The sequence below is a fragment of the Empidonax traillii genome, unplaced genomic scaffold, assembly GCF_003031625.1.
Source record: "Empidonax traillii isolate 1590-97213 ecotype Southwest subspecies unplaced genomic scaffold, ASM303162v1 scaffold495:size1017845, whole genome shotgun sequence".
NCBI lineage: Eukaryota > Metazoa > Chordata > Aves > Passeriformes > Tyrannidae > Empidonax > Empidonax traillii.
In genome coordinates, this window is record NW_020955688.1 from 473,481 (window position 1) to 494,968 (window position 21,488).

Genomic DNA, 21,488 nt, shown 5'->3' on the forward strand with positions numbered 1-21,488 from the left:
GCAACCCAGCCAGATAAAAGCAGCCAACACCCACCTGGAGACACAGTCCTACAGGGAACAAGAAGATCCCAAAACAAAACCCACCACTGGGCCAAGAGGTGTGTGCAAAGCACGTGAAGAGTGTGTGAAGAACGGGTGCAGAGACTGTAAGGGCACAAAGCCCAGGGATTTGTGTGTTCTGGGACCCTGGTTGGAGACATCCAGCTCAAGCTGTTCCTATTGCTGTGTCACTGAATTATTAATTTTTCCTGGAATTGGAGACTCTGCTGCAGGGAAACCTAGGGCAAAGAAATTTCTCTAACGAGGATTTTGTTTTTTTAAAGCTGACTTCTCTTTCTTCCATAAACAGATGGTATGTGATTTCCACCCAAATTGCCAGGTTAAATTGGTACATACAAACCTAGCATCATCTCTGATGCTCCAAGTATTCACAAATATTAGCTAATCCATCTTTACACATCACAGTAGGTCTCAGTACTGCAGGCAAGGAAACAAACATTTAAGAAATTAAGTGACTTGCCAAGGTCATGTAGATCTGGAAGTCTGAAGTTAAGAGTTTAGCTAGAAAATTCAGAGATGATCTTATTCCCAGACTTGCAGATGAACTGCAAGCTATTTCTGGGGTGGAAAAAAAGCACTGAGAATTCTTTCAACAGCTCAGAATTTCCAGGACACTGCAGAGTCACAAGTGCCAGCTGATTCTGGTCTTGTTCTATAATTTTCACTAACCAAACTGGCCTCAATATGAGACCTCTTCATCTGTCTTAAATAGCATCCCAACTGGTAGTGCATACAAGCAAGTCCCTGGAAGTTTTCAGCTCTAAGCAGAACTGCTAACAAAAACCACGAAGGAACAGTTTGCACATGTAACTACTGTACGTTTGTTATGATCAGGCTGCTAAACAGAAACATCAGTTGGAATTGGATAGTTTTGGCAATAAAAGGACGGGCTCCACCAACAGATTTGTCTGTTACACTCTACTATTTTCAATATGAAAACTAACGGGATCCAAAAATTCTTTTGTAAAGCTATTGCAAGTGCCACTCCCCACATATGACTCTCTGATTATACAAAGGCTGCTGCAGAGAATCCCTTGCACTGTGCTTCCTTCCAAACCAGATCAGCCTGATGTCTAGGGAATGGGTAAGCTCACTCAAAAGTGTTAGCAACTACATCTGGTTTGTAAAATACCTCGGGAATACTGCTGGACTATTTGAATCCAAGACATCTTTTAATTAAATATATTTTTTTGTGCCAGTTGTTGCAAGATTTAATTAAAGTCTTTATTAACTCACTCCAGAAGCATTAAATAGAGAAAGCTTAGTACGAACACACCGACCAGTCCAAGCAATAGTTATCAAATATGTTACAATGGAGCCTGTAAAATCCCAAACCTCACAAAGCAACAGAAGAGAGAATTCCTATTACATAGAAACACAAACAGAAAGGGTATTAAAAGCAAACACAGTGCTATCTATCCCTTGAAGTATCAAACAAATGCATATCATCTCTCTTTCTTATAAAATATATAAAGATCCAGTGGCATACAATATACATGTCTAGCTGTAAATATTCTGGACCAAAGCCCTGTGTCTGACGGGCATTTGTTGGTAGCTTCATTTTTATTTCAACACAAGTTCTCAAATAATGTTTAGTTTGCTTTTTCTAATAAGGCTTCAACCCTATAAGAAATAGCCACAAACTCCATCTATAATAACTCAGGACTCCCCTGAGGATGATAAAAATTCCTCTTTCCTTCCTACTGAGGCAGTAAGAGGCCATAATTCCTCTCTTGGACACTCATCGTTTCAGGAAATCATTAACTGCAACTCTGACAGCCACAACAGTGACAAGTCGAGCTGCCACAAAACATTCATTAACAGTCCCTGAACTGCACCAGACCAAGCAAGAGACATTCCAGCAAATGCTTTGGAACAACAATTTTAATGTAGAAAGAACAAAACTATCACTTCCCTTAAATCAACTGAAAGCACATTTTTACATGTTTCCCATCAGCAGGCACCAAACTAAGTCAAGTTCAAGATTATATTTTCAAAACTTCCCCTATAAAGCCTTTAAAGTGAGGGCACTTGCTTTGTTTCCAATTAGACATCATGAGAGTTTACACTGACTTTCAACAGATCTAGCTGTGGCCAAAGGAAGATGGTTGACTTTGCCTTGTTTGATGCAGAGTTCTCCAGCCTCTCGCTCTGCATTTTAGATCCCAGACACCTGTTTCCATTGTAAAATATATTGCATAAAGACAAATTTAAGAATAAATCCCACTGTTACTTTGCTTTTACCATCTTCCAGATCCCTATTTGCTTTCCAGGTGCCAGGGAACTACAAGTAACATCCCGTCTGCTTTGTAAAAGGCCCCAGTGCTGAAAGCATGTTAGCTGAGCCACTGAGAAACTCAGATTATTGCATCAGAGGCCACATTTAGTCTTGTGGTAAGTGCTTTCTTTCCTCAGATTAGTGGACACTACACTCCACAGAAAAGTAGCTCAAAACTCCTGATGTGTTTTCCATGACTTATAAGAACTACTTGACTGCATATTTAATTCCATAAACTTTTCCAAGACAAAGAACAACAAGATATATTTAGGCATCTGACATAGAGGTCTCCACAAAACCATTTATAGAAGATACTAACAAAATCATAGGTTAATTTTCTAATTCCCAAACCAAGCTAACAAAATGAATCCATTTATTCTTACCTGGAAATTTGGTGCCCAGCATAAAGCAGCAGTGCAGTCAAAAAGTACAGGTAAAGCTGAACCAGGTGTTGCCTTGGTAAAGTTAGGAGCACAACGCTCAAGATGTAACCTGCAACACAAAGCAGACAACCTCAAATTTCTTAAAATATGAACCAACACTCAAAACTATTCAGATCTCTAATGCCTTTGTTTTCATTCGGCTTAAATTTCATGTACCCACATTCTCCTCTCACCAAAACACAAAGCACACAAAATACCTGCCCCTTTTTCCTTCTTTCTCCATGACCAGAAATAGGTTTACCAGCTTCTGTAAGATCACATCTACATGTCAAGAAGGGGACTTGATCCACAGTATTTTAACAAGACAATGAACATAACCTGTACAACAAAGAGAAAACAGGCCTAGGGCTCCACCTTTTTCCAAGTGAAAGCAACCTTCAGTGCAGCAGGGAAAAAAGCCTATCCAATCATAAAATTCAGTCCATTGATGTAAAATATCCTTTTCCTCAAACACAAGACACACAGAACACTTTTTCACACTGATTAGCATTACACATTTAATTCTTCCACTGTATCTTTATGGCTTGAAGACTCTTTGCATGTGCATTATTTGAGATCGGGACACACAGGTTGTACCTCATACTAGTAATATTAATCACTGCTGCATAAATCAAGAATAAGAATTGGCACAGCGTAGGATTTGCAGGCATTTATACCAGCAGTTCCTGCACTTCTTGTTAGCATTTAGGGAGACTGTGGAAAAACACACGATGTGGGTACTGCTTTACTCTGACCATGGCAACTCAGCACTCTCCAACAAGCAGAACACTGATCTTTTATCATGCCTGCTCTCATTTGGATACTCAAAGCAGTACTTTGAAGTCTACTTCATAAGGGGGTGGTACCTGTCCATACTCTTTCCCAGGCTGCAGGTCAAAACCCCAGCACATGGTGCCCTTACTAATCTTTATTTCCGAGCTCTCCATCACAATGCAGTACACTCATGCTGCGTCTGAAGGTCAGCTCAAGTGCCTGGCACTGAAATCCATTTAGGAAAACAACCCAGCAACAGCCAAGAACTCCCCTGAAGCTAAGAACAGAATGCTATAGAACTTACCCTGACCCTTACAGCTACACTAGTCATGTTACATTTACAGTTTCATCCATCTATGCAGCAACATGAGGCACAGTCTTTTTTTCTGAGTTAATTTATACCTTGAGCTTTTTAAATCATGCAACTCTAGATTAGGCACTCATGAGCAGTGGCATAACCAGCTACTATAAAGCAGCTTGGGAACACAGCATGTTCCAGTATTTGAAAAAGATACTATGTCAGAGTCAGTATTTATGTAGAAGTACTTGAAGGCTGCTTAGTACCTGCCATGTTCAATAAGCCACCTCTGTAAAATTCTACCAACAGCTCAGGTCTTCAAAAAAGTATCCTGCAAGATGCTCCTAGAAAAGGCATCAGACCCACAGGATGCCAAGCAGAGAATTCGGGTAAGACAGATGACAGAAGCGACGATAAGACAGACAAAACCTATTTACTTACCTTTTTTAAATACCAATATATAATTTATGTATTTAACATTAAAGATAATTTTTCAAGTACCTTCATGAAGTGGATATGACAAGTTGCACATTTGTCTGAGGATGTGCCTTTTCAAAAGCTGAAAAAATTGATAGTTTCTTTTATTAAAATGAATTATCATACCAGTCACTAGTTTCTGTACAGTATCACTTTGACCAGAGGGCTGGAGCACCTCTCCTTTGGAGAAGAGAAGGCTCTGGGAAGGCCTCACTGTAGCCTTTCAGTATTTAAAGCGGGATTATAAGAAAGATGGGGACAGACTTCATAATAGTACCAGTAGTGGCAGGACCAGGAGTATTGGTTCCAAACTAAAAAAGGGTTGATTTAGATGAGATACAAGAAAGAACTAAGTGTGGTGACACACTGGAACAAGTTGACCAGAAAGGTTGTGGATGCCCCACCTCTAGAAACATTCAAGGTCATGCTGGAGGGGTTCTGAGCAAGCTGATCAGCTGCAGATGTCCCTGCACTCATTGCAAAGGCGTTAGAACAAATGACCTTTAAAGGTCCCTCCCAACCCAAACCATCCCATGGTTCTATAATTTTTATTTGAAGCTTTTTTTAAGGGGGCTTGAAATACAGCACTACAGGTTTCCTTCTAGCAACTGTTTTATACAGAATAACATGCTTCCAGTGAACCAAGCAGAGCAGATGTTCTACATTATCGGTTTTCTTAGCAAATACCTGTATTTTATGGAAATCTTGTTCTTTGTTCACCACCTTTCTTCTACCAAATACACAAATGACAAGAGAAGGAACTCCTCAGCAGAGTCTCCATGAAGACATTTAACAAGCTGCAGCACACCAGAGCCTCATGAGCTGGATCCAGCAGCTCTCACACCATCCCCTGACATTCTTCCACCTCATCTCTGCTGCATTCAACCCCTTCCCTCGATTTCTTACTGAGGGACAATTCTCCCTGCGAAACAACCCACAGCCATTTATCATTCCAGCACGTGAGTCAAATCTCTCTAAACCTTTCCTTCTCACTGTAGCCCGTGACTCACCTTCAGGTGAAGAACTAAGTGGAGTTTATTATGCAGTCTTTTATTCCTCAATTATTCTATAAATAGTCTTAGAATATCTGTTTACTGTATCTGTATTTAAGCTCTGCCATCTTCTTTACCTTATTCTATCACATGAAAGGCTGCTCCTTGGCCACATGATGATGTACCTGAGTGATGGCAGGATCATTTCTGTAAGACATTTTAGAGGGCAGCAACTGCACTCTAACACAGACAAGTTAGATGGAAGGATTTCAGAGGTCACTGAAGTTCATTCTTCTCTACATGATCACAACTTTAACCAAAATAGTTAGGATCCTTCAGGCTACACCAGAAGGAGTGGAAAAACAAACAAACAAACAAAAAAGATAAAGTCTAAATACAAATCAGAAGATGAGAAGACTACAGTCACTTCTAACCAGCTTCCAGACAGCACAGATGCTCATAATGCTGTGCAGGGAAGCAGCACAAGACAGCCAAGGTTACTGCAGAAGCTTGAGCAATGAACTCCACCACTCACGAGTTTGGGTCGGAATTTAAATGTTCACTTTGAAGCAGCCATTTGGTCTAATTGGTAGATTTTGAAGAGGGGGAGAGCAACAGACATTTACACTAGTCCCCATTCACTCTTATTTACAATTCCCTCTTGTGCCTTGATAAGAGGGAGATTTCAACACACTTCATACTGCAATATTTGCATTTTTACTGCAGAGGCCCTATTCCCAAAGTGGTACCAACCTCATTTTTATCGACAACGCCTCTGCCAAAAAAAAAAAAGGAAAATAATTCATTACCAAACCATCTTATTGCAGAAGAAAAGGAAGACAAGCTCAAATTCAGTAATATTCTATTACCTTTGTTCTCACTCAGACAAATGGTGTAATTAGTGTATGGCATAAACAAGATTCCACTTTAAAAAAAAAAGGACCAGGAAATGAAATTTCTCACAACAGCTTTCTCATCCAAATCGTTACATTCTGTTTTCATTTGCACCTCCTCTGTCAGAAGAAATCACGATGCTGAGAGAGTCCCCCCACGAAAGGATTTACAGACTGAGAAACAGTCGCTTTGCTGGGCAGCCTTTAGACAGGGGTTAAAAGTAACTAAAGCTCCCTTCCACCCAAAGCTCTCTGAGCTCTGTGTCTGCAGTGAGCACTCTGCTCCCTTCATTTAGGCTGTGCTATTTTTGCTCTTGGGACTTGGTGTATTGTCTCTTTTAACTCACCAAGTACATCTCTGCTTAAGGGTAAGCAGCAGGCTCAGAGAAGCACAATTCCTGCCTCAGTAAAGAAACGGGTTTAACACATGTTAAAAAAGGAAAAAGGCAAGACAGAATAATCTCCTTCCTGAATATAGTCATAGTACCCTGCTGCCAGGCCACCAAGATAGAGACTTACTCCTTCAGGCTTCCAGCTCTAAGGAGCACTACAGCAGACACATTCTGCCAACCTTAAAAATGCACAGATCCCCCACTCAGATCCTACTCAGGAGCACAAGGAAGCAGAGAATTTCTGCTGCCTCTTGTGAAAGATGGTGCAGATTTAGGCCCCACCAGAGAAAATAAACTGTGAAAATAATACTAAGCAGAAAAGCAAAGTTAAACCTTGCTGGACAAGAACACATGTATTAACTGGCTCACGACCTCATTTACAACTTGTTGATTCAGCTCAGTGAAAACCTCTGGCTGTGCAATGCTCATTGTTACTGTGAGCAGCAGCTCAAACATTGCCTTTCAGCAATCCCCCTCCATTTGTGCACCACCAAGGTGTTTCCCAGCTTCTCTCACCCAAATTACCTCTTTGCCAACTCAGGAGTCTGAAGTTTATTGACTGCACACAGCAGAGGCTTCTGGAGTGTGATCAAAGTCGCAACTCATCCTCTTTATTAAACACTTTAGTGCTCATTTGCATGATTACAGATCCCTTGCGTCCACTTCACATTATTACTCAAAAGTTTCCTGCACATTTAGTCTAAAAATGAGAACTTTGCACATCAAAGAGTTTATAACGTTTCTTAATAAAGCCACACCAACTCTTACAGTGCCAGAAAGTAAGAGTACAATTAATTGGATTCTACTGGAAAAGAATTTGGGGGGCCCTAACTTCCACTTGCCCATATCCTGTGAGGATAAAGGGTCCATCTTATCATGACTTGCACAGTCACGCTGCTGTGAAGCAGCAAGTCTTGAGCCACAGACACCACCACAACACCCGTCTCTCCTGGCTCAATGCAGGATCAGTGCACTACTGAGATAGTCACTTCATTTCAGCCAAATCCTTCACTGTCCCCATTTCAGTTTATTCAGACTGGCCACAACATGAAAGTACCATGACACACTTCTGAAAGACTGTATTTGAGCTGGCAGAAGTATTATAACAACAGCTGGTACCTTTATTTTCAGTGTGTCTAATTCTTAGGACAACCAATCACTAGATTGGTTAGACTACAATTTACATAGAGATTTAATAAACTTTCAATGTGCACATCATCTGTCTCAAGAGTGGATGATGTTTAAAAGGTACACTTTAGAGCTCAGGATAGTTAAAGACATGATGCACAAGTTACCAGGAAGATTCTGTGGCCTCTTCCCTGGAGCCCCAAGCTCAAGCCCAGAAGGAACCCCAACAGCCACTTATTTTTAAATCACATAACAAAGCTGTTACAAAAGGCAACATCCTACTGACTCTCTGCCACCACACAGAGACCCCTCCTGCACCAGTGGTGACTCCAACACTTGGCTCATGCAAAACCTGCCCCTCAAATCAACCCAGAGGCCGAGCCATTGAGAGAACACTTAACACCAAAACCCCTCAGTCTTGAGCAGCCACCAAGCCACCAGAACTGCCACCACCAAGGGCAACTTTCACCCAAGGTTGTTGTCACTACTGCTACCTGACTGCCTGTTCCAGGCAGCCACATGTGTTGCAGGCTTTATGACGGGTTGCATTTTTTGCATTTTTGGGGAGTGATGTTTTCGCTTGACAATGCCAAGGCACACCTCTTCCTCACCCTCCCACTCAGCCAAAGCTCCTGAACAAATGTTATTCACTGCATGAAGTGCTCTACTTGAAACTAACGTGGCAAATACTTTGCCCTTCAGAAAATGATGGAAAATTAGTTCTAAACTGAGAAAGCACACAAGGAAATTAGTATTTACTCAGTCATGGCACAGTACAACTGTAAACAGAGATCAGAAATCCTGTTATCAACATCTGCACATCTCAGTGAAAATAATGCCAACGAAACAATTTACTCGTTAGAGGGGTACTGCCATAAACAGTTGTTTCTTGAATTTTTAAATGCATAACAGATTGGGCACTCTAAGTATAAATAATCCAAGAACTGAGTTCCTTACAGAGATTTGCAGTACTGTCTGACCAAGTAAAATACACTTCTGGCTCTAGTTCTGCCATATGATTCAGAGGTTGTTTCTGTAAGACAACATAACTAATGATTAGAGTTCTGGGACTAATGCAAGCGTGGAGATCTTCCAGAGCAGTGGAAAAGAACACAGAAGTGGAACCATAAAAATAAAGTAAGTCACAATCTATTGTAAGTCATTAAGACAAACTGCCATGCTATCAGGAGGCTGGTCCTCAGAGTCAAAAATTTTAACCATCTCCTTTCAAGAAGGCTGCTGGTGGTTTCCTTTTATTATAAATAAGAAGTGATGTGGGTTGCCAAAAAGAAATACCAGCTTTATACAGAAAAGTTACCTGAAAGTATCCACATGCTGAGAAAGCTGCTTAGCAAAAGCCTACAGTACTAAGGGAGCAGTACAGGAATTGGAAGCTCAGAGTTCAAAAATGAGAAAAGGATGTGCTGGATTTTGAGCACAGCACACTCTCTGCCTCCTTCTCTGTCCACCAAGTGCAGCATGAACTGCATTTTATCCAAAAAGAAAATGAGAGGACATAAGTAATTATTTTAAGAAATGAAGACCAAGTCCACGTCATAAAATTGCATTTGGTTAAAAATAGGTACAGTTTAAAATAAAATAGTAACACTCAGAAAATAGTTCTACTACCCATTTATCTAAATGGCGTTGGCAGGAGAGAGACAGAACACATGGGACAGCAAACCCAGAGATGCTGAATCTGAGCAGCACTTCATCTTTGTATGCATTAACTGCATGTACACATTTAGTCCTATTCTCACAATTTTAGGAAATTTGTTTCTGTAATGAACCAGCTTCTTCTTTCTTCTCACACTGAAGTTTCACTTGGCATCTCTCACTGTGTTTGTACCAGTGTACTCTATCATTCCTCTCAGAAGGCAATGCAAGAAAGCAATCCAAACAAAAGATCTTCTACTTAGAGCACAAGAACTTAAAGAGCAACAAGTAGATCAAAGTGTGCAGTCAGCAAACATACAAGGCAGGAAGTTCATGAGGTTTCTCCTCCCTCAAGCCCCTTGGTAAAGGCAGCATTCATGACAAGGAATTCACACCTAGCAAGTGATGTGACCAATAGATTAAGGTATTAACACACAGTTCAAGAAACTGATTACAAATAGGGTTGTGATAGATGACACACCTTCCACCTATTCCAAGTATTTAAATAGTTTTCTTACCTTTTTTTTTCCTGAGAATTTTTTTTGTCACGACAAATATAGTTTGAGATATAAAACAGATTTATTTTTACTCTTAAGTAAGAAAACCCTGTATTTAGTGCAGTTCTGTGTCCCTACCATGACAGTGACTTAAACTCCAAGTCTGACTAATTACAGGTTAAGCTCATGACTCTTCTCTTTCCATCCAGCTCAGAGTATTTACCAGTAAGCACAAACAGTACTGCTTTGCCCTTCACAGGAGGAAATTACGTGGTTTCAACTGTTTCCACTTTCTTCATCAAAAGAATAAAAAAAGAAGTGTCTGTTTTCTCAGAGCTAGTCTACAGCACAGAAGAAAACATACAAGTAGTAAGTGCTAGTCTACCCTAGAGAGAGGTTTGAGACAAAAGCCATTTTGGTCAGCACAGATCTTTCATGAACGACAGGCTACTTTAAATTTATACAAAATTATTTCAACAAAATCTTAATGAAACCAACATTATACCTACAACAGTTGTGGTCAAAAAAATTGTTTTGCTTTTTATGCTTCTTTCCTCCTGATCCCTGCATGAGGTAACAGACAGAGTATCAACTGTCAGAATTATATCTGGTTATACAGCCCAGTGCACATGTTATCACACTCTACTGCCCAGCCTGACTGGATGGATGGGTTACCAAAACAACTAAATGGGATGACCTGGAGTATTTGGGAGAGACTCCTGGGACTGTGGAGTCATCGACCAGACACTCCTCAACACTCCAGGAAGAACTACAGAATGCACTTTTGCTCACAGATTACATTTGCAATTAAGGAAAATAATTCAGGTTTTTTTCAGGAGTCTCAAAAGAAAAGAGAAATGTGTATGCACATGTACATATTTTATTGTATTTAAACAGGCCAGATTATAGAACCAAACCTTCCATGTCACTCCTGTCAGAGGGCAAAAGATTTTTTCCTATTTTAAATATAATTTCTGGTTGGATAAGCACCAGTGTGTGCACCTAAATTTTGGCTGCAATCCCATTTTATCCAATTCCTGCCTATTTTTACAGATAGCCTGTAGAAATAGCAAACTAAAAGAAATTTCATCCAAACCATGTCTAGTAATTTTAAAGTAAGTTTTCAATATATCATCTGGCAAGTCTTCTGCAAGATGCACCAAAAATATTTCCAGAACTGGGTTTGATGAATCAAGTTTTAAGCTTGAGGCAACCCTGTGACCATCAAGTACGAATTTCCATGTACACAGAACAAAAATTTTTCTGCTGGAGACATTTCAAAATTGTCCCTTAAATAAGTTTATTTGTCTTTATAAGCAGATTTAAACCTAGGAAAGTTTTCACAAGTGAAAACCAATTTTAATGGTAATTCTATAAGATAACTCACATGCATGAAAACAGTATTTTTATATAAAACAACAGAACACAAACTTTATACACCATTGAAGACTAATGTAGGCCTTTTACACCTGCCTACACAGTAACCACAGTGCCATCTGACAAAGTTCATAAAATTACTTTGCAATTTTTCCTGTATTAAACTAATCTTCTTACATTCACCAATTCTAACCAGAACTTTATCTCTGCTGTTTGCATTGCTTTGCTTTATGCAGCTTTAGTTACATTTCATGCAGCTGAACTTGTGGTTGAGTGGTTATCGGGACTGAGTATTTTCCTTCACTAAAGCAGATAAAGGCTGTTTCATGGAAAGATAGGAACGGGAAAAGTTGTTTCAAAGAACAAATTGCATCCTAAAGGCTTTTATTCTACTCCCAGTACTGTTAACTGGAATGTGAATCACACTGTAAAATACATCACTTCATTTAATGCATTAAAACAGAAAAGATACTCCTGTAATCCCCAGTTCTGAGCAAATTTCCAACTCTGTCTCCTTAGTTCACTATATCAAGATTGGTAGAGTTTATTAATTTTTATAGCTCTCTAATCAAATTCTTCCTTGTGCATCTGCTCGAGATAGATGCACCCAATTTCCTCAGCTGCTGGAAGCACTTCTACAAGACCGTATCTTACACTGCCTATATGGGAAATTCAGTGATTGTTTGATATTGCAAAGCTGCCACGGCTCTTGTTGATACTGTGTTTCCTAACTGCAAATATGAACAGAGGATTTTTTTTTTTCCTAAATAAAACAGATTAGCATGTTGAAGCACATCCACAGTAAATTGTTATTTAAATTATACACTGGCAGTTAATTTTCCCCAACGTATCTTCAAAGAAGCTTAATTCCCCAAACTGGTAGAAAAGTACTTTGTTTTCCTTACAAATCCAATTTATATATTTTGACACGTCATTTTAATTAATGTTATAGTGTAAACTGAAGCAACTAAATTTATACAAAATGTCACATAGGCATGCAAATTGATTTAGCCCTGACTCACCCCGACAAAGCTTATAAAAAAAACCCCCACCAACCAAGGGATTGAAACAAAACAACTTTATTTGAAAAGTACCAGCAAAGTTTTGCCACTAAAAACTGTCTGAAAATCTATTAAAACAGGCAACTCTTTTGACAATTTAGAAGTTCTTCTTGCTCAGCAACTAGCAGGTGGAGCAGTAAAAGTGCAGATACTCAGCATCATAAAAGCAAAAGAACTGCTGAGTGATTGTGCACCAGCACAAAAGCATCCCTTGTACGAGAAGCAAAGTAAGAATCCACTGGGTTAGTAGTAAAATACCATTTAGGTAAGAAATACTTTGGTAACAACACTCACCCTCTCTGTAGCACTTTCTGTTGGTCTATCTCAACATACTTTAACGAGGACAAGACTATTAAGTGACTATAAAGATGGGCTACGTGACAGCTGGAAATTACCCTCTGACATCTTGAAAACCTACTGCACAACTGTTAGTCCTGTATTAGATCCTGATCTGATAAACTAATTCCTCAAAGGTACATGTGTTTATACAAGTGCATGGGAAAGCCAGCTGCAGTTACATGCCACCTGGTCCTGTGTCACATTCCAGCACCAAAGATCTCCTCTCCCAGGTACAGGAAAAGGGCACAGAACTGCGACACCAACTTTTAGCACTGCAAGTACATGGTAACCCCAGTACAAGTGTAGTGCAGCCATAACAAAGAAAGCTGCACATATTTGTAATGCAGTAAATAATTTGCAGACATTTAATAGATTAAAAAAAAAAAAAAGAGAAGTCACATGCACAACACTTGTGCAGTTAGGACTGAAATCAGGACACGCTACTTCAAAAACCCACAGTTCTTTAACTACTTAACTAGAGTGTGTTTCCTTTAGCTGATTGCAGTGCACCTTTATCCTCCAATCCCCTCTACAAGGAAGAAACACTGCAGTGTGGGAAAATTATATGCTATCCATTTCTCTCCAACCAGGCAGTGCTCAGGCAGATGCTCCCTGACTATCAACCTCAACAGCCTGTATCCAATCCCTAATTAACCCCATGTGCAGATGAATCACATTCTCACCTGGAGAGCAGGTCCCAGAACATCAATCCTTTCATCTCCTAAAAACACACATTTAGCATTCCAGAGCTAGACTTGCAGGCCAAGGTTCAAACCTCAGCTGCCTGAGCTGAGTTAATAATTTTGCCCATTTATCTGCAACACAAGGAGTCGTTACCTACCCGAATCCACTCACAGCACGCAGATGGCTCATGAGGTTGAAAACTGAAATGACAGATCTATGCAGCAGTGAAAACGAAATGTCTGGTGCCATGGTTAGTCCAAACCAGGTCATCTTTTCTCTAGTCTCTTGTTTAATGCCAGCTATGTTATAACACTTCTTGTCTGCACAGCATGTCACAGCAGCTTCCTCATCAGTCACAGGCCAAAGTCACCGTGCTTTTCTTTCAGGGCCTCAACTGGGTTTCCAAACACCAGATTTACTCTATTTATCTGTCAAGGCTAAATAGCAGAGCTCAGTAGAAAACCTTGGACAGAATTTCTTTATTGCTAACATAAACTGCCCCTTAGGCAGAACTGTAATGAATATATTAGCATGTTATTCGATGTAATCAATATAGTAGCATGCTATTACCAGATTCTTAAAATTCTTTTATTAAGGAAAAGGGTATTTAGCACAGTAGTGTTTTCTCTTTAATAGATGTATACTTACCCACATAATGCATATTAAGGGCCAAGTACTTGTACTGGAAGAGAGGGTTGTTGTGCAGGCTACTTCTTTGGATCTGCTGGAAGAATGAGCTGACATCCCATCTGTACAAGACATCCAACAGCATGATGCTCGGGACCCTCAGGGCCACGTTTAATACTGCCTCCAACTTCTCCTTTGCAGCCATTCTCTTCCCTTTCTGTGAATTGGCAGCAGACTGTAAATAGCACAAGAGAGAGAAGAGTAATCAGATCAATCCCACTGTACAAACAGCCATTAGGTTTTGTGATCGTATGAATGGGGCTTCCTGTGTGGCCACGAACGACTGAATGAATCAACTGAGTTAAACTCCAATCCAAACAGGACAGCTTCTATTTTTGCTATATAAAGGTCAATTTGCTAGCAGTTTTTCCACAGCGATACTGTAAAACAGGGGGGAGGGCAGATTAATGACATAAAAGAGGTCCAAGGGTGTGCACTGAATAAAGCTTCGTTCTTATTTGCACTAATGTAGCATCCAAGACCTCAGCCAAAAGGTCCCAGAGTGCTCTGTACTACATAAACATTAACATGATCAGCATTAAACAGCAAATACTCTGTAAGCTTTAGAAACCAAACACCAACAAAATTCAGACGCTACTTCCATTTACTTCAGCACTATTTCTGTGCCTCTGAAATTAAATAGCCACTGATTAAAAGAGTCCTTAAAACATTTTAGATTCACTTCCCCAATGTAAATTGAAATACCTCAGTCCAATACTGAGTCCAATACCTCAGTTTTTAAAAAGTCATTTACAGCCCTCATTAACTTCTATGAATTTATCTATTTATGCAACCTGAGGCCTGGGTGTTTGGAGATTAGGACCAATAATGCAGCTTCTCTACTCATTTTAACGTAATTCACCCTAAGGAATCATACAAACAAAAGACCATATTCCTCTCACTCCCTAATACTAAAAGGTAATTTAATTTTTTAGTTTGCCATCAGATAAGATGGATGGTGTAAAACAATGAAGGGCACTTTTCTTTTTAAAACAGAAACAAATGCTGGTCTACAACAGCACCTAAAAGTCAACAAAAGAAGAGCAAAAGGATCCATTTCCACATCCTGTCAGCTAAGACTGACAGTGGTTCCTAAATGAAATGTGCTGGTTTTACCTCACACCACTTGCCCATCCCAGGAACATGATTCACCCCAGGTTTGTGAGCAACCAGTAATACACACAATAGTAGAGAAGTGCAGTTGAACTGTTCAAGGCCAAGGTTGGCATGACCCAGCAAGTCTTTATCCACAAGAAGCCATTCACAGGAAAATCACCTGCAGCACAATCAACCTCCCGATGAGGTTCAGATTTAAGAAAAGGCTCCCAACCCCAATTACTAGGGGACCAACTGGAAAAAAAAACTGCCTCCTGACCAAAGAAATAGAAAAATCTGCACTTGAACTGCACTTTAAATTGAATAAATTTTACAGGACTTTATTCATATTTTCCTTATGTACGTTATAAAAGTTTTTGCAGTTGTGCAAGTTTTATACTTTAAGCCATCACAGAAGTACAGCATGAAGTGAAACCATGCAAAACATAGGAACAAAAAAACAACTCACACACACACAATCCTCATTTGAGGTTTTATTTGTGTTGTCATGGCCTAGGCACTACCACAAACTGTTCGTGTGCACACCTACAGCCACATTCACACCTGTCAAGGCATGAGGACATAAAATTAACTCAGCTCAAGAAGTCAGGACAGATCAAAACTGAGATATGGCTCAATAAACCTCAGGTTGCAGAGCTGCTGTTGCCACTGTCTAGCCCTCAGTCTGACTTGTCAAGTTATGTAAATGCTGACACTTTTTACAGAGCTCTTGCAACAGCTCTACAAACCCCAAGGGCAGCACATCCTTCCCCTCGCACAGGAAGCGCCTTCACACTACGTGGGGCACCCCACACACCACCAGCATTTCACAATGCTGCCCAAAACGTATTAAAAGGTTGGCCAGAAGACTACAAATATTTAGAATGAACAATCAAAACTATCACCCAGGCAGCTACCTCAGAATCCGAGCATTCAGCATTTCGTGCCAATAAAAGGCGGTGTTTACAGGGATGGTATCACACAAACAAAATTGGGAGTTACACAGATTATATAAAAAGAGTTACAAGAAGTTATGGGGCATACAGATTAAATAATTCATACCAAAATATTTTAAATGTCCTGGAATTTTTCAGATTTTCTATTTTGCCAAGTCTGCAAATTCAATTAAAACTTTGAAATTAATCTGTCTCCTGGTTTTTTTGCTGGGTTCCTTTTCCAAGTAGATCAGGACAGGGGTGGGCAGGGACTGACTGACAGGTTTTCACTGTCATAAAAATATCCATGTAAAGCAACAATAAGTACCTGATTCCAAATGACATTTTCAAAACTGTCAAACCTTTTCAAGTCATCAACAACAACCAAATATGTAGGACAAGAAGGACATTTTCACTTGAGCTTTCACTTTGCTAATTACTTTAAAACCAGAATTCCACAGACAACTTCTCTTAGTACTACAAGTTAACTGAGGGTCAGCACATTCAAATTAAGATGAATTATTCTACTTCCAAAGCTCTTACACCCATACTTAGAGAACTAAAAAGTGCAGCATTAAGATTATCTAAGAAAACGATCTAAATTTACAATGCTGTTAAAACAAAAGCAAAACAAACTTTGAAAACCACATCATGTCGCAAGGGACTGTGAGGGGCAGCCACTGCAGCTCCGCAGCATCTTCCATCACTGACTGACAAACCACCCAATACTAATAAGAAATCCTTTAAAATTAACTCCACTGGAAATGCGGATGTGTTAAATAAAGCCTCAGTTGTAATGGCTGCCAAGTTCTAACAGAACGTAATACAGGCGAGCAACAACGTCCATTGCTCTAAGCTCATTATATTGTAAAGAGCTCTCACAATACATTATTTTGATTGGTGTAAAAACAAACAAAAAAAACGACTGAACATTAAACCTCTAAAACCTCTAGATAAATGATGATGGCAAGAGTTGCTGGATGTTCAGACGTGAGGAAAAAAAAAAATAGGTCACTTGTTCTACAAAGACAAAAAATGGACTGGGAAGCAACTTGTTTGTGTTTCAAAATTTTTTTCCCATGATTTCAATCATCTCCCTGTTCCAAATCAGAAGAAAAAGAACAGTTTTAGGAAGGTTGTCATGGTTTAACCCAGCCAGCAGCTAATACCACACAGCCACTCGCTTACCATCACCTCTCCCAGTGGGATGGAGAGGAGAATCAGGAAAAAAAAAGGAAAACCCTTGGATTTAGATAAGAACAGCATAATAATTAGGATAAAGATTACGATAACAACTGTAATGAAAATGATACAAACAAAACCAACCAACCAACCATCAAACAAACAAAACTAAATAAACAAACAAAAACACAACAGAAAAAGAGGAATAAAGCCCAAGAGAAACAAGTGATGCACAGTACCATTGCTCACCACTCACTGACTTGATGCCCAGCCTGTCCCTGAGCAGTGATCAGTGGCTCCCAGCCAATTTCCCCCAGTTTATGTGTTGGACATGATGTTCAATGGAATGGAATATCCCTTTGGCCAGTTCCTCACAGCTTCTTGCACACCTGCTCACTGTCAGAGCACAGGGACCCGAAGAGTCCTTGATTTATAGTAAGCACTGCTTGGCACCAAAGAACCATCAACATGTTACCAATGTAGTTCTCACACTAAATCCAAAACTCAGCACTGCACCAGCTACTAGGAAGGAACTCTTATCACAGCCAGGACCAAGAACTTCAGACTTCAAACCTTAAGTTGTGCTATTTGACCAAAACGAGCTTTTAAAAATTTCCCATCAAAAGTATTTGCTCATTTTTGTTTTCTAACAAGGGTTTTTCAAAAGTCCCTTCCTCACCTGACATACCCATTTTGTCAAAAGCATATTCCTGGTTAGCTTAAAAAAGACTACCCTAAGTCTGTCCCAGGTCATTCCATTAGAAGAAGAGATCACCTTGGGTGTTGCTCACATGACACGTATCCCCTCAAAGATAACACACATTTTCCTTTTTACAGAATTTTCATTCTGAAGTTTTGTCATAAAATTTCAGCTGAAGCTGTGAATTCTGCCACTTAAACCAGTGTAACTGCTGTTTCTGCACCAACATAACTATAAATCTATCACATAACAGGCAGAAAATACACCCTGCTTAAACACAGTATGAGGCCACAGAAAACCTGCATCCACTTATCCAAGCAGGTATAAAATTACATTAACGGAATAGAGTTTCTGCATTTAGGAAAGCATTGATCATGAAGTTAATTAATAGTTACAGATATTTGCTGAAATATCTGCAAATTTAAGAGTTATTCTAATACTACTGCCATCAAAAATTACCATAGAAAGAGAAATTCCAGATGAGATGCAGATGAGATGCAGATGAGATCAGAACTTCAACACCAGACTTGTTCCTGCAACATTCAGCCTCACATCTGTGAACATGATGCTCATTCTCCTACAGCATTACAACCGAAAACACTTGGCAAGAGTGGTTAAAAACAAAAAGAGACAATTTCAACTTCTGTTTCTCACATCTATGAAATTTTAGTTACTTTGGATATGTCCATTGACAAGCTGGCTTTGGTCTGCAGTCTAGTTTCCGCTTTAGATAATTTTTCAGCAATACGTTCTGGAACCAAAAATATCACCAGGAAAAGCTTTTGTTTTCCTCTCAGGTAAACTTTGCTAGACAGACCGAAGAGGAAAAAAAAAATAAACCCAATCCAAAATCTTCAACTCCTATCTATAGCTAGGGAAGAGTTCAGTGTAACAGTTCAAAAACTAAAATTAGACCCCCAGCTGACTGGTACCCATCCACTCCCCAGAACCACTCCTTCTTTATGCCTGTCCTGGTCTGGGGAGCAAAAAGAATCTGAAGTACAGACAAAATCCATTCTTCAGAGACTTAGATCTTTATATCATCATTTTGGGAGGGAGGAAAAAAAGAGAGAAGCAAATGGAAGAAACAGGACGAAAAGGTCTATCAGATATGCACTCAGAAAAGAATTTCCCTGTATGAGTTTGTAGAAAAAAAAACCACCAAACCTAGAACTCAGAGTATGTGAGTCACTGATCCATCAAAAGAGCTGTTTCCCATGCAGACAGAGGCAAGGAAAGGAAAATACATCTTGCTCCCATACAATTCAAACTGGCTAACAAGGACAGCACTCAAAAGATTTCTGCTGAGAAGGCCAGATCCAGCGAGATACCAAGTGTACTAATAAAGCAGCGAAGCACTGCAGACGTGCACAGCAACACTGTCATTGGCTTCCAATAATATTCAGCTCTTATAGATCACTACAATAGTTCAGTAATTTTGAATAATAACCAGAGACTATTTAGCCTTCAATTTAAAGGTCAGCAAACAGACAGCTTGATCTTGCTATACAAGCAGTTAACAAGAACAAACAAATTTTTTTTTCTCTCTTTTTGTTTCCTATCTGGTCTGACAATATAGATGCTATAGAGTTGCTGCAGTGGTGTGACTGAAGAACTGGTATTTCTGCCTAGAAAACACAGTCATTCCTAAATTCCTACTCACCCAAGACTCGTTCAGTTGTGAACTGCGGCACAGCTAAGGTTAACCACTCCAAATAAATACAGAACATATTTTGCAAAAAAACAAATATTACTGCAAAACAAATTAGGTCATCCTCTTATCTGTTCATAGGGACTTCAGTGAACATGCATTCACGTTAAAGGCACACTGAAAAAGGACAAAAGCAACTAGAGAAGGTTAACTGCAGAGAATAATTAAATAATCTGTATTTCCAACTTTCATTAAATCTAGCAAGTTTCATATGAGTGAGAAGAAAACCAATTCAGGAAAATGAAGATACATATCACAGAGCTGTGAAATTTTCTTAAAAGATTTATTTCTTGAGTACATGTATACACTATGAACAGTTTCAGCCCACTCTCAATTATACAGCAAATGCATTATATTATTATAGGCAGCCTGTAAAACATCCTGTGTCTTTTATTTTTTTCATAATGGGCAAGTAAGACCGAGGAGCTGAACTCAGGGACTAACATGTGCTAACAAAGATTAACAGATCCACCAGTTATGCAGCAAAATCCTTCCGTGGATTCCTACAGGATCTGCACTCTGCCTGCGTATGATCAGTTCAAACCCAGTCACACTGAGAGGGGCTGCCTGATTTTAAGGTTGTGGCTTAGTCAGGCACCTGAAAGACAGGAGTATAATTCATTAAAATTAAACTATAATTAATAACATCTTTAATTAAAGTCTTCAGAAGAAAAATCTAGATTGAATCAACAAACTAAACTGCTCTGAGGTCCTTTTTGGCTCCGCCGTTTCTTGCCAGTCCCAGGTTTGGTTTATTAACTAGTTATTCAGCATTTTTTTTGCCATCACAGCCGTGTTTGCAAGCCCACACCTACCAGCCTGCCTAACCACATTTGTATCAGCACATTCTGAGAAAATCTGGGAAGCAATCCCAAAGCGCCTCTGCAGAGGAGAGAATACCCAGAGGACCTGCACACGGAGCACTAATGACAGCCCGGGATGATGCAGTCTGTGACATCCCACCTCGGAGAGCTGGATCACAGCACGACCAGACACACGAGTAAAGCTGCCATACCCCATCAGCCTCACAAAAAACCCTGCAACCCAAATGTGTTACCAGGATGAAGTTACACAGCAGGATGAAATATATTTCATCTTCCACAGTTGCTCAGACAGTTTTTAGCAATTTCAGCTACAGACACAGCCTATGTTTAGAATCTGCAATGCCAATAACTAGTTACCTGACTGGTAGGAAGTTAAAATATAAAATAAGACTGTCAAGGTTTCTCCAAGTCCACACTGATAAAGTTTCCATCGCTGTTGCTCCCTTATCTGAGTCATGTAAATAAAGAGCATCAGCTTCTAGGCCTGTGAAATAGGCAGCTTAGCTTCCTGCAGCACCAGGCTCAGGCAACAGAAATATCAAACAAATGGTGAAAATATCTAGAAAAGTTCCTTTTAAAACATGTTCAAACTCAAGACATGCAACCACATAATTCTTCCAGAAAAACTCCCCGAGATTAAGTACCCACTCCTGAGTGTTCCTCCCAAGTACGCATCTAATTACAGAGCAGCAGGGCCTCTCTGCGAGGAGATGCTGTAAGGGCAGGGAAATGGGCTCAGGTGTCTGAATCACACTGAAGGAGTTGGACCTGAATATGCACTTAAAAAGCAAAACTACAGTGAACTGTCCAGTCTAACCACATCAAACACTGCCAGGTGCATTTGGAGCTAAAAAAGCATTCAGAAGAGAAAACCACCACCCGGGTTCCAGAGGACGGGAAGAGAAGCCATCTGCACGTCTGTGTGAAGAGGAGGAAACCGACCCAAGTTTATTTAGCAAACAGCTCAGAAAATGTTTTTTTGAGTGCAACATGAAACACCAGGCAGGCTTATACAGTTTTCCAGGA

At 39.8% G+C, this 21,488-nt stretch overlaps 1 protein-coding gene across 1 annotated transcript in view; it reads right to left on the minus strand.

Annotated features, from left to right (window-relative positions):
- The window catches only part of RNF145 (ring finger protein 145), a 53,649-nt gene that overhangs the window by 30,342 nt on the left and 1,819 nt on the right, over positions 1-21,488 (minus strand). Inside the window, exons 2-3 of the mRNA XM_027896366.1 lie at positions 13,977-14,190; positions 2,722-2,830 (exon numbers count right to left, since the gene is read on the minus strand). Coding sequence (XP_027752167.1) covers positions 2,722-2,830; positions 13,977-14,160 — 293 coding nt within the window. The 5' untranslated portion in view covers positions 14,161-14,190. The remainder of the gene's footprint in view (positions 1-2,721; positions 2,831-13,976; positions 14,191-21,488) is intronic.